The sequence below is a fragment of the Salvelinus namaycush genome, chromosome 12 (assembly GCF_016432855.1).
Source record: "Salvelinus namaycush isolate Seneca chromosome 12, SaNama_1.0, whole genome shotgun sequence".
Lineage (NCBI taxonomy): Eukaryota > Metazoa > Chordata > Actinopteri > Salmoniformes > Salmonidae > Salvelinus > Salvelinus namaycush.
The window spans coordinates 50,898,107-50,910,826 of record NC_052318.1 but is presented as its reverse complement, the minus strand read 5'-3'; the positions used below and the strand labels follow the sequence as shown (position 1 = coordinate 50,910,826).

At 44.0% G+C, this 12,720-nt stretch overlaps 1 protein-coding gene across 2 annotated transcripts in view; it reads left to right on the top strand.

Annotated features, from left to right (window-relative positions):
• Positions 1–2,906, top strand: part of LOC120057398 (transcription initiation factor TFIID subunit 6-like) — a 50,983-nt gene extending 48,077 nt beyond the window's left edge. For both annotated transcript variants that reach the window (XM_039006007.1, XM_039006008.1), the window contains exons 14-15: positions 162–353; positions 2,088–2,906. In XM_039006007.1, the coding sequence (XP_038861935.1) occupies positions 162–353; positions 2,088–2,363 (468 nt within the window). In that variant the 3' untranslated portion in view covers positions 2,364–2,906. The remainder of the gene's footprint in view (positions 1–161; positions 354–2,087) is intronic.
• The last annotated feature ends 9,814 nt before the right edge of the window (positions 2,907–12,720 follow it).

Genomic DNA, 12,720 nt, shown 5'->3' with positions numbered 1-12,720 from the left:
AGAAGTAAACTTAAATTCCAATTCTCTTCATTGAAAAACAAAGTTGGAATTGACTTCAATGCTGATATTGACTGGCAATATCAGCAACTTCATCCTGTTAGTGTAAAGTAACATAACAAAACCCAATCTGAAGTTCTACTGTATCTGTTTCTGTGTTGCAGCCTCGGACCACCCTAACTGTGTCTCAGAGCGGAATAGGAGGGTCAGGGGGGTCCCGTACCCCCAGCATCATCAAGGTACCCAGCTCCCTCACCCTCATGTCCACCCGACCAGGCACCCCAACACAGCCATCGCCCCCGGCAACCAAGTACATCGTCATGGCAACCAGCTCAGGGGCATCTTCCACCCAGCAGGTACTGTGGACGGCAGTTTTGTTGTTTTTGTTTTCTTTGAAATAGTAACAAAGACTATTGTATTTAAGAGCATAAATAGTATTCACTCTGTCCTCCTAGATTCACATATAGTACCAGTCAAAAGTTTGGACACACCTACTCATTCAAGGCTTTTTATTTTTAATATTTTCTATATTGTAGAATAATAGTGAAGACATCAAACCTATGAACTAACACATATGGAATCATGTAGTAACCAAAAAAGTGTTAAACAAATCAACATATTTTATATTTGAGATTCTTCAAAGTAGCCACCCTTTGCCTTGATGACAGGTTAGCACACTAATGGCATTCTCTCAACCAGCTTCATGAGGTAGTCACCTGGAATGCATTTCAATTAACAGGTGTGCTTTGTTAAGTTAATTTCTTTCCTTCTTATTGAGTTTGAGCCAATCAATTGTGTTATGACAAGGTAGGGGTGGTATACAGAAGATAGCCCTATTTGGTAAAAGACCAAGTCCATATTATGGCAAGAACAACTCAAATAAACAAAGAGAAATTACAGTCCGTCATTACTATAAAACATGAAGGTCAGTCAATCCGGAAAATTTCAAGAACTTTGAAACTTTCTTCAAGCGCAGTCGCTATGATGAAACTGGCTCTCACGAGGACCGCCACAGGAAAGGGAGACCCAGAGTTACCTCTGCTGCAGAGGATACGTTTATTAGAGTTATCAGCCTCAGAAATTGCAGCCCAAATAAATGCTTAAACAGAGTTCAAGTAACAGGCACATCTTAACTTCAACTGTTCAGAGGAGACTGTGTGAATCAGGCCATTATGGTTGATTTGCTGCAAAGAAACCACTACTAAAGGACACCAGTAATAAGAAGATACTTGCTTGGGCCAAGAAACATGAGCAATGGACATTAGACCGGTGGAAATCTGTCCTTTGGTCTGATGAGTCCAAATTTGAGATTTTTGGTTCCAACTGCCGTGTCTTTGTGAGATGCGGAGTAGGGGAACGGTTTATCTCAGCATGTGTTGTTCCCACCGTGAAGCATGGAGGAGGAGGTGGGATTGTGCTTTGCTGGTGACACTGTCTGTGATTTATTTAGAATTCAACCAGCATGGCTACCACAGCATTCTGCAGCGATACGCTATCCCATCTGGTTTGCGCTTAGTCCCACTATCATTTGTTTTTCAACAGGACAATGACCCAACATACCTCCAGGCTGTGTAAAGGCTATTTGACCAAGAAGGAGTGTGATGAAGTGCTGCATCAGATGACCTGGCCTCCACAGTCACTCGACCTCAACTGAATTGAGATGGTTTGGGATGAGTTGGACCGCAGAGTGAAGGAAAAGCAGCCAACAAGTGCTCAGCATATGTGGGAAGTCCTTCAAGACTGTTGGAAAAGCATTCCAGGTGACTACCTCATGAAGCTGGTTGAGAGAATACCAAGCTGTCATCAAGGGAAGGGTGGCTACTTTGAAGAATCTAAAATCTATTTTGATTTGTTTAACACTTTTTTTGGTTGCTACATGATTCCATGCTATTTCATAGTTTTGATGTGTTCACTATTATTCTACAATTATATAAAAAAATCCTGGAATGAGGTGTGTCCAAAATCTTTGACTGGTGCTGTATAAGGTGTGGTCGTAAATAAACATTTAAGTTTCTCCAAAAAAAAGTCATTATCTAGATGCCCTAGTAGTGGTGATGTGTAATGTAATATTCCCCTCTCCTTTACTTCAGGTGATCACTCGGACTTCCTCCTCAGTGACCAGCACGGTCGCCAGCGCTACCTCCACGCTGCAGCCTCTGGTCAAGCTGGAGTCTGGAGGGGCCGGCGGCCTGGGGGGGTCGCGACCCCTCCAGAAGTACATTGTGGTGTCCCTCCCCTCGTCCTCCTCTCTGGAAAGTAAGAGTGGCGTGCTCCCTCCCTCTTCCGCCTCCCCCATCTTGCTGGAAGCCGGGATGAAGATGGATTGCTCAGACTCCCCCGGCGCCAGCACACAGTCCCCGCACTGAGACTCTGGGTGTGTCCCAAATGGCAAACAATTCCCTTTATAGTGCACTACTGTTGACCAGGGCCCATAAGGCTCTGGTCAAAAGTAGTGTGCTATATAAGGAAAAGGGTGCCGTTTGACACAGACACTGGCTTGTAATTGGCTGAGTGGGGTAAGACAGCCATCTGATGGTAATAACAGAGACCTCTACTTCTGATTGGACAGAGACTAGGTGCCTGGGAGCGAGGACTTTTGGTGCAGGTGTGGAAACTAGCTTCTGGAGTAGCAAAGGAATTGTCAGAAAACGGGGGATATTACAGTCGCAAGAAAAAGTAGGTGAACCCTTTGGAAATACCTGGATTTCTGCATGAATTGGTCATAAAATTTGATCTTCTTCTATGTCACAACAATAGACAAATACAGTGTGCTTAAACTAATAACACAAAAACAATTATGCATTTTCATGTATTTATTGAACACACCGTGTAAACATTCACAGACCAGCGTGTAAAAAGTATGTGAACCCTTGGTTAATAACTGGTTGACCTTCCTTTGGCAACAATAACCTCAACCAAACGTTTTCTGTAGTTGCGGATCAGACCTGCACAACGGTCAGGAGGAATTTTGGACCATTCCTCTTTACAAAACTGTTTCAGTTCAGCAATATTCTTAGGATGTCTGGTATGAACTGCTCTCTTGAGGTCATGCCACAGCATCTAAATCGGGTTGAGGTCAGGACAATGACTGGGCCACCCCAGAAGCCATTCTGTTGTTGATTTACTTCTGTGTTTTGGGTCGTTGTCCTGTTGCATCACCCAACTTCTGCTGAGCTTCAATTGGCGGACAGATATCAAGACATTTTGCAGAAGAATGTTAGGCTAAACTTGGGAATTCATTTTTCCGTCAATGATAGCAAGCTGTCCAGGCCCTGAGGCAGCAAAGCAGCTCCAAACCATGATGCTCCCTCCACCATTCTTTACAGTTGGGATGAGGTTTTGATGTTGGTGTGCTGTGCCTTTTTTTTCTCCACACATAGTGTTGTGTGTTCCTTCCAAACAACTCAACTGTAGTTTAATCTGTCCACAGAATATTTTGCCTGTAGCGCTGTGGAACATACAGGTGCACTTTTGCAAACTTCAGACGTGCAGCAATGGTTTTTTAGGACAGTAATGGCTTCTTCCGTGGTGTTTTTAAGTGGTGTTCTGTAAGTCTTTAGCTGACACTACGATTCTTCTTAACCTCATTGAGCATTCTGCGCTGTGCTCTTTGCAGGACGGCAACTCCTAGGGAGAGTAACAATAGTGTTGAACTTTTTTCAACAATGTCTTACCGTGGACTGATGAACATCAAGTCTTTTAGAGATACTTTTGTAACCCTTTCCAGCTTTATGCAAGTGAACAATTCTTAATCGTAGGTCTTCTGAGATCTCTTTTGTTCGAGGCATGGTTCACAGGCAATGCTTCTTGTGAATAACAAACTCAAATTTTGTGCGTTTTTTTATAGGGCAAGGCAGCTCTAACCAACATCTCCAATCTCGTCATATTGATTGAACTCCAGGTTAGCTGACTCCTGACTCCAATTAGCTTTTGGAGAAGTCATTAGCCTAGGGGTTCACATACTTTTTCCAACCTACACTGTGAATGTTTAAATTATGTATTCAATATAGACAAGAAAAATACAATAATTTGTGTGTTATTCATTTAAGCAGATAGTGTTTGTCTATTGTTGTGACTTAGATGAAGATCAGATCCAATTTGATGACCAATTTTGCAGAAATCCAGGTCATTCCAAAGGGTTCACATACTTTTTCTTGCCACTGTATGTGAAAATATGATTAATAGTGAGGGATGAAGGGAGGAATGGATGGTTGCATGCAGTAAAGTGCACAAATTGCATCACTTTTTCTTATTGTACATATAGTCACACTCGCCTGAAGCTGTGTGGGCATTTATAATGGTTCAACCAACATTCTAATTGATTTCATGTTCCTTTTTTACACCCTATAATAAAACTGATTTTGTAATGATTCTATGGCGACTGCTTTGTTTTTTCCATTATAAGAGGACAATGATACGGTTGACGGCTGATGATCGCAGTAGCACAAACACTGGTAGCCTAAAGGCCTACATTCTTGCATTCGTGGGAAAGAATTCAGTAGCAGGTTATTTTGCTGACACTCAAATGGAAGAGTTAGGAAAGGAATGGTGCCAAACACATTTGCCGTACATATGTTCTGTTGAACTACTTCAGTTACTTTCTCATTCTTGACAAGGAGCCGTTGTCTTGAGTTGATGTTGGAAGAAGTAACATGTCAGTCATGCAGCATCACTTCTATTGATGAGTAGCATGCAGAGCTGTGCCTGCCCTAGCTCTGATCCAGGGCATTAGTGCGAGTTCCTTCACTAATGTTATTTATTCCTAACGCCCGTCCTCATGAAAGAGTACTACTTAATCACTACTATACAAGATCTATACAAACCTACTGGTGATTTAAACTAATTGCATTTTTAACTGAAGATCATGATTAGATGATTATTGGAGACAGGTGTGTTAGCTGGGGCTGGGGAAAAAGTCACCAATCAAGCCCCTGAGGCCTGGAGTTGCCCAGGCCTGACTTAAAACCTTCACATACCAACAAAATTCCTACATGTTCACTATTGAATTACTACGTAATGCCTACACCTTACTGCTGTATGCCTACTCAATCTCTATTGAATTTATACTGCCATTTGTGTGGGTAGTGTTGTCACTACTGAATTGGTCCTGATCCCTTTTCATTTCCTACATAAACCCTTTACGATTGAAAACTGACACATTTACTGTTTGCCTATTCAAAATCACCATTGACCGCTTGTTACACTATGTCAATACTTGACTAGTGCACAGTTGGCACTATGCATTCAGGCAGGTAGCGTTCTCCTGGCATCCACCAAATCCAGACTCGTCCATTGGACTACCGGATGGGGAAACGTGATTCATCACTCCAGAGAACATGTTTCCACTGCTCCAGAGTCCAATGGCTGCAAGCTTTAAATTTTTTTTCATTTATTTAACCTTTATTTAACTAGGCTACTCAGTTAAGAACAAATTCTTATTTACAATGATGGCCTACCCCTGCCAAACCCGGACGACGCTGGGCCAATTGTGCGCCGCCCTATGGGACTCCCAATCACGGCCGGATGTTATGCAGCCTGGATTCAAGCCAGGGACTGCAGTGACGCCTCTTGTACTGAGATGCAGTGCCTTAGACCTCTGTGCCACTGCTCCAGCCGACACTTGGCATTGTGCATGGTAATCTTAGGCTTGTGTGCAGCTGCTCGGCCATGGAAACCCATTTAATGACGCTCCCGACGAACAGTTATTGTGCTGAAGTTGCTTCCAGATGCAGTGTGGTACTCGGTAGTGTTGCAACCGTGGACAGACGATTTTTACGCGCTGTGTGTTTGAGCACTCGGCGGTCCCGTTCTGTGAGCTTGTGTGGCCTACCACTTTGCCGTTTTTGCTTCTAGAAGTTTCCACTTCACAATAACAGTTGATTGGGACAGCTCTAGCAGGGCAGAACTTTGACGAACTGACTTGTTGGAAAGTTGGCATCCTATGACGGTGCCACGTTGAAAGTCACTGCGCTCTTAAGTAAGCCCATTCTACTACTAATCTTTGTCTATGGAGATTGCATGGCTGTGTGCTGGATTTTATACACCTGTCAGCAACAGGTGTGACTGAAATAGCCAAATCCACTAAGTTGAAGCGGTATCTACATACTTTGTATATAAAGTGCCCTCCACTAATATTGGCACCCTTGTATGTGTATTTATTGTTTATTCTCTTGGTCTTTCATTCAAAATATTCACAAAAATCTAACTTTTAATTAAAGTAAAATAATTTAAATAAAAAATACATTGTTAACATAAAACAAATATTTTTCTCAAATATGTGTGCCACAATTATTGGCCCCCCTTCATTCTATACTTTGTGCAATCTCCCTTTGCCAGGATATCAGCTCTGAGTCTTCCCCTATAATGTGTAATGAGGTTGGATAAAACATGACAAGGGATCTGAGACCATTCCTCCATACAGAATCTCTCCAGATCCTTCAGATTCCGAGGTCCACGCTTGTGGACTCTCCTCTTCAGCTCATCCCACAGGTTTCTATGGGGTTTAGGCCAGGGGACTGGAATGGCCATGGCAAAACCTTGATTCTATGGTCAGTGAACCATTTTTGTGTTGAATTTGAGGTGTGCTTAAGTTCATTGTCCTGCTGGAAGATCCAACCAAGGCCCAGTTTATTTGATTTAAAATCTGCTGGTACTTGGAGTCCATGATACTATGTATCCTAACAAGTTGTCCAGGAAAAACAGCCCCACAATATTAAAGATTCACCACCATACTTCACAGTGGGGATGAGGTACTTTTCTGCATGCCCACTCTAACCATCCTCCTCACTGTGCGTGGGGTCAATATAGACACACGTCCTCTCCCAGGCCGATTGTTAGCAGCGGACGTTGCTCTGTGTATCACTGACCCTGGATAAGCTAGCAACTGGGGTAACACAGCTAACCTTTAAGATCAATAATAAGCTGTTTTTATTAACATTTTGTTGGCTTTATAATCGTGAGAGAAATGTAACTAGCTAGTAACTAGCTAGTTAGTTATACCTAGGTAGTTTACAAGGTTAGCTGACTTTTCTCAAAACAAACCTCATTGTGGCTATTTACTTATTGTCCCTCATGCTAGCCTTTTTCAGACAAAAATCACTTCAGAAACATCGAAATAGAAATATTGATATGGCCAGCATTGTAGAATTTCTCCCCTCTTGCTGCAGCTTCAGCTCATCTCGAAATAACAGAGAAATGTAGCGAAGACCAGTGTGCTGCAAATGTTTTAAAATGTTTTGTCACCAGTGCTTGTTTTGTTGGCATGTTTAGTCCTCACACATTGTTTGCTCCTACGGCACTAATCTGGTGAGCACCTTTGGAGCTCCGCCCAAGCAAGGCATTTGATTGGTTTGACGTGTTGCGAGGCATCACTGATTTACACTGGGTTCCAACCCCTCTTCAGCTGATTTCTGCCATGGAACTTCCAGGATTCCCGTTTTGAGGAACACCACCTATTTCTATAATTTATCTTCTTAGAATGTGATTTTAAACCTAACCTTAACCCTAACTTTAACCTTAACCCTAACCCTAAACTTAAATTTAGAATAAAAAGCACATTTTTGTTTTCATTAATTTTTATGATATAGCCAATTCTTTGTGGCTGTGGTAACTAGTGGAAACTTTGTCTGAGCGATCACTGACTATCTTGTCAATACAATACACAATTGGCGCGTTCGAGTTGATCACTTTTGTCAAGACATTGACGTTGGTCACCGCCTTTCAAAGTGTGTTGCATTATGGGTATAAAATTGTCCGACTTGTGACTACATATACTACCCACCACTACGACCTGTATGCTTTCGTTGGCTGGCCCTGGCTACATATTTGTCGCCAAACCCACTGGCTCCACGTCATCTATAAGTCTTTGCTAGGTAAAGCTCCGCCTTATCTCAGCTCACTGGTCACCATAGCAACACCCACCCGTAGCACGCGCTCCAGCAGGTATATTTCACTGGTCATCCCCAAAGCCAACACCTCCTTTGGCCGCCTTTCCTTCCAGTTCTCTGTTGGCAATGACTGGAACGAATTGCAAAAATCACTGAAGCTGGAGACATATCTCCCTCTCTAATTTTAAGCATCACCTGTCAGAGCAGCTTACCGATCACTGTACCTGTACACAGCCCATCTGTAAATAGCACACCCAACTACCTCATCCCCATATTGTTATTTATGTATTTATTTTTTGCACCCCAATATCTCTACTTGCACATCATCATCTGCACATCTACCACTCCAGTGTTAATGCTAAATTGTAATTATTTCGCCTCTATGGCCTATATTTCGCCTTACCACCCTAATCGTACTACATATGCACACACTGTACTTAGATTTTTCGATTGTGTTATTCACTGTACGTTTGTTTATCCCATGTGTAACTCTGTGTTGTTGTTTTTGTCGCACAGCTTTGCTTTATCTTGGCCAGGTCGCAGTTGTAAATGAGAACTTGTTTTCAACTGGCCTACCTGGTTAAATAAAGGTCAAATTAAAACAATTTAAAAACATGTTGACTGCATGACCTTTACAATAACCATGTGATCAAAGGTCATGAACTTTCGACTGCAGTCGACGGGAAATGTCTGCAGTTGCTTCTCACCAACTGCAAATTGACGTCAGAACCGAAGCATTGTGGGAGAATCTTTTTTTTAAGCAAAATGCACTACATGCTCATAAATGGTTGATGTCGTCACCTATTATTGGTTATTATCGATGCATGTTTACTGTTTTGGGTGGATGACTATTTAGAGCTTAAATAAATATTCATCCTGACAATCTAATTACACAGGCTTACATGTGAAATGTCTAACATAAATACATTAAATATCCTACTTGCAACAATATACAGTGCATTCAGAAAGTGTCACGCCCTGATCTGTTTCACCTATCCTTGTGCTTGTCTCCACCCCCCGCCAGGTGTCACACATCTTCCCCATTATCCCCTGGGTACTTGTTCCTGTGTTATCTGTTTGTGTGTTGCCAGTTTGTCTTGTTTGTCAAGCCAACCAGCATTTTTGTGTCAGCTCCTGGTTTTTCCCAGTCTCTCTTTACCCGTCCTCCTGGTTTTTGACCCTTGCCTGTCCTGACCCTGTACCTGTCCGCCTGACCACTCGGTTTTCCGGGAACCCTGCTTACCTCCCCCGGAGCGCTACGATGGAGATTCCAGAACCAGTCGGTCCTTTCTCTCTCAGTGCTCCCTGTTTTCGAGTTGCAGTCTTCTTCGAATCCCCTCGGACCACTCAAAGACAGCATATATTATTACTCGCTTGGGCCACGGCGGTGTGGGAGCAACAATCTGCCGTCTGCATCAGTCTGGAGGTATTAGTGGCGGAAGTGAGAAAAGTTTGGGGCTCCGGTGTCCGGGAGAGAGGTTGTCCGGTTACTTCAGCTTTGGTAGGACTCCCTCAGTGTGGCAGACTATGCGGTGGATTTCCGCACGCTAGCAGCGGAGGGTGCCTGGAACCTGAAAGCGCTGTTCGACACTTTCCTGCATGGATTATCAGAGGAAGTAAAGGACGAGCTTGCAGCCCGGGAACTACTGACGAATCTCAACTCACTCATCGCTTTAACCATCCTGATCGATGGTCGGCTACGGGAACGTAGGAGGGAGAAGAGGTCTGATTGCGGTTCCAATCGCTCACTCAAGGATCCCACCTTGCATCCGATGAACTCCGAAAGTCCCTGGCATCTTCATTCCCGAGAGGATCCGAGCTAACCCGAGCTCCTCCGAAGACTGCCGATTTTCCTCTTCCCAAGCCGATGCAGTTTGGCAGGGCTAGGCTGTCTCCAGCCGGCCGCATACGCAGACTTAACACCCAGAGTTGTCTGTATTGCAGTAATGCCGGTCATTATGTGTCTACCTGCCCCTTCAAGAGATCTAGCTCATTGGTAGGAATGAATACTCTGGTGGATCTTAAGGATAATTTTGCTTCTCCCCCTACTCACCCCCCTTTCCATGCCACCCTGCTGTGGGGCGACCAGTCCAAGTCTCTCCAGATACTCATCGACTCGGGGGGCTGATATGAGTCTTATGGATGTTACCCTGGCGTCCGAGCTGGACATCCCCACTCAACCGCTCTCTAGGCCAGGTCACCCACCATACCACCCCCATCAACCTACGAGTATCAGGGAACCACAGCGAGACAATCCAATTCCTGCTAGTTGAGTCTCTGCAGGTTCCCGTGGTATTGGGATTATTTTGGCTCCAGCAACACAATCCCTCCATTGATTGGGCTACTGGTACCATCGTGGGCTGGAGCCCGTCCTGCCACACTCATTACCTGAAGTCAGCTCTGCCTGCCCTGGGACGTCTTTCTGGGGGATTGGAAATTGCCCCGGAGTACCAGGACCTCCGGGAGGGGTGCAGTAAGGCCCGGGCCACTTCACTTCCGCAGCACCGACCGGTATCCAAGAAGGTCAAGCCTGAGGCGCTGGCACGCTGCTATAGTGCCGTGGCTACACCCCCAGAAGCCGAGACCTTTCCCCACTGCTCCAAGATCATTAGCCCCTCTGCTGTTCGTTCTCTGTTGCCCCGTACCCTCCGTATTTTCCTACCTTTTCTCTGTCTAGATGTAAACCCATGTCTCACAGCCCTTTGTCTCCTGTTTCCAGGTTCGACCTTGGGGCAGGGGATTCCAGTACCTGGTTGACTGGAAGGGTTATGGTCCGGAGGAGAGGTGCTGGGTCTCCGCTAGGGACATCCTGGACCCAGGCCTCATCTCTGAACTCCAACGCCGACACCCCGCTCAACCAAGTATGCGTCCGTGTAAGACGCCAGGTGGCGTCCCTAGAGGGAGGGTACTGTCATGCCCTGATCTGTTTTACCTGTCCTTGTGGTTGTCTCCACCCCCCGCCAGGTGTCGCCCATCTTCCTGATTATCCCCTGGGGACTTATTCCTGTGTTCTCTGTTTGTCAAGCAAGCCAGCATTTTTGTGTCTGCTCCTGCTTTCCCCCAGTCTCTTTTCCCGTCGTCCTGGTTTTTGACCCTTGCCTGTCCCTGTACCCACCCGCCTGACCACTCTGCCAGCCCCTGACCCTGAGCCTGCCTGCCGTCTGTACCTTTGCCCCACCTCTGGATTACCGACCTCTGCCTAACCTGACCCTGACTGACGTCTTGTATCTTTGCCCGTGTTGTTGTAATAAACAGTGTTACTTCGACACGGTCTGCATCTGGGTCTTACCTTGATACCTGATAGAAAGTATTCAGACACCTTGACTCTTTCCACATTTTGTTACTTTACAGCCTTATTCTTAAATGGATTCAATTGTATTTTCTCATCCATCTACACACAATACCCCACAAAGCAAAAACTGTTTAAAAAAAAAAACTGAACTATGACATTTACATAAATATTTTCAAACCCTTTACTCAATACTTTGTTGAAGCACCTTTGGCAGTGATTACAGCCTCGAGTCTTCTTGGGTATGACGCTACAAGCGTGATACACCTGTATTCGGGGAGTTTCTCCCATTCTTCTCTGCAGATCCTCTCAAGCTTTCATCAAGGATCTCTCTGTACTTTGCTCCGTTCATCTTTCCCTATATCCTGACTATTCTACCAGTCCCTGCCGCTAAAAAACATCCCCACAGCATGATGCTACAGTATGGATGGTGCCAGGTTTCAATATTGGTTTCCACGTGAAGCTGGTTGAGAGAATGCCAAGAGTGTGCAAAGCTGTCACCAAGGCAAAGGGTGGCCACTTTGAAGAATCTCAAATATATTTTGATTTGTTTAACACTTTTTTGCTTACTACATGATTCCAATTGTGCAATTTCATAGTTTTGATGTGTTCACTATTATTCTAAAATGTAAACAATTGTGAAAAACCCTGGAATGAGCAGCTGTCTAAACGTTTGACTGCTACTGTATAGTCTAATCATTTTCTGTACAGTGAGTGTTTTGTCCTTCACATGATTGAACAATGCTTTACATGCTTAGTGACAAAAGCAACATAAAGGTTGAGAATGAAAGAAACACACTGCAGGCTGTAGTGATGCTGACCTGCAATCAATTACCATACAGTAAAAATCTTTGTAGACACCATTTAATCACATCTGTTACAATTCCATGTTGAACAATCACAAATAATAAATGAGGAAGGTACAAGGGATTGAAGTAATGGCAAACAGAGCATTTCTCATATGCTGAAAAAACACCTATATGTTCTCATTCTAGCAGCCTATATGCCGCACTTATATTGAGAAAACTATCACAGAAATACAAAACAAGTTGTGAATGTTAGAAAGAGCTTGGGCTGGTAACTAATTTCCTTATAATCAAGATATTCATTCCTTGGACCATGTTCAGCATCATGTGAGAAGTGGCATTTCGATAGCATCCACTCTATTGGCAATAACATATGTGAATGCTAGGTTTCCATCCAATTGGCGACAGATGTTCATGTGAATATTCAAAACTCCGCATAAAGAAAATATGAGCATTTTCCCACCAGTGGTGATTCCACCAAACTTTATGCGAATCAAAATCCGTGCTTGATGAAGCAGCGCACACAAAATGTACTTTGGGCTTAAGCTTTCATGTAACCTACCCCTCAAAAAAGTATGTTCAATATACTGTATTTCCATCTCATTTTCAACTCTACTGATTAAGTAGCAAAACTACTCGTCTTGGAATGTGCGCTCTAGCCAACATATCGCAGATAGGCGCAGTAGGTAGGCTAGTTTACATGAGATTATTATGGATATGAGGGAGAATATTTGTATTTGTG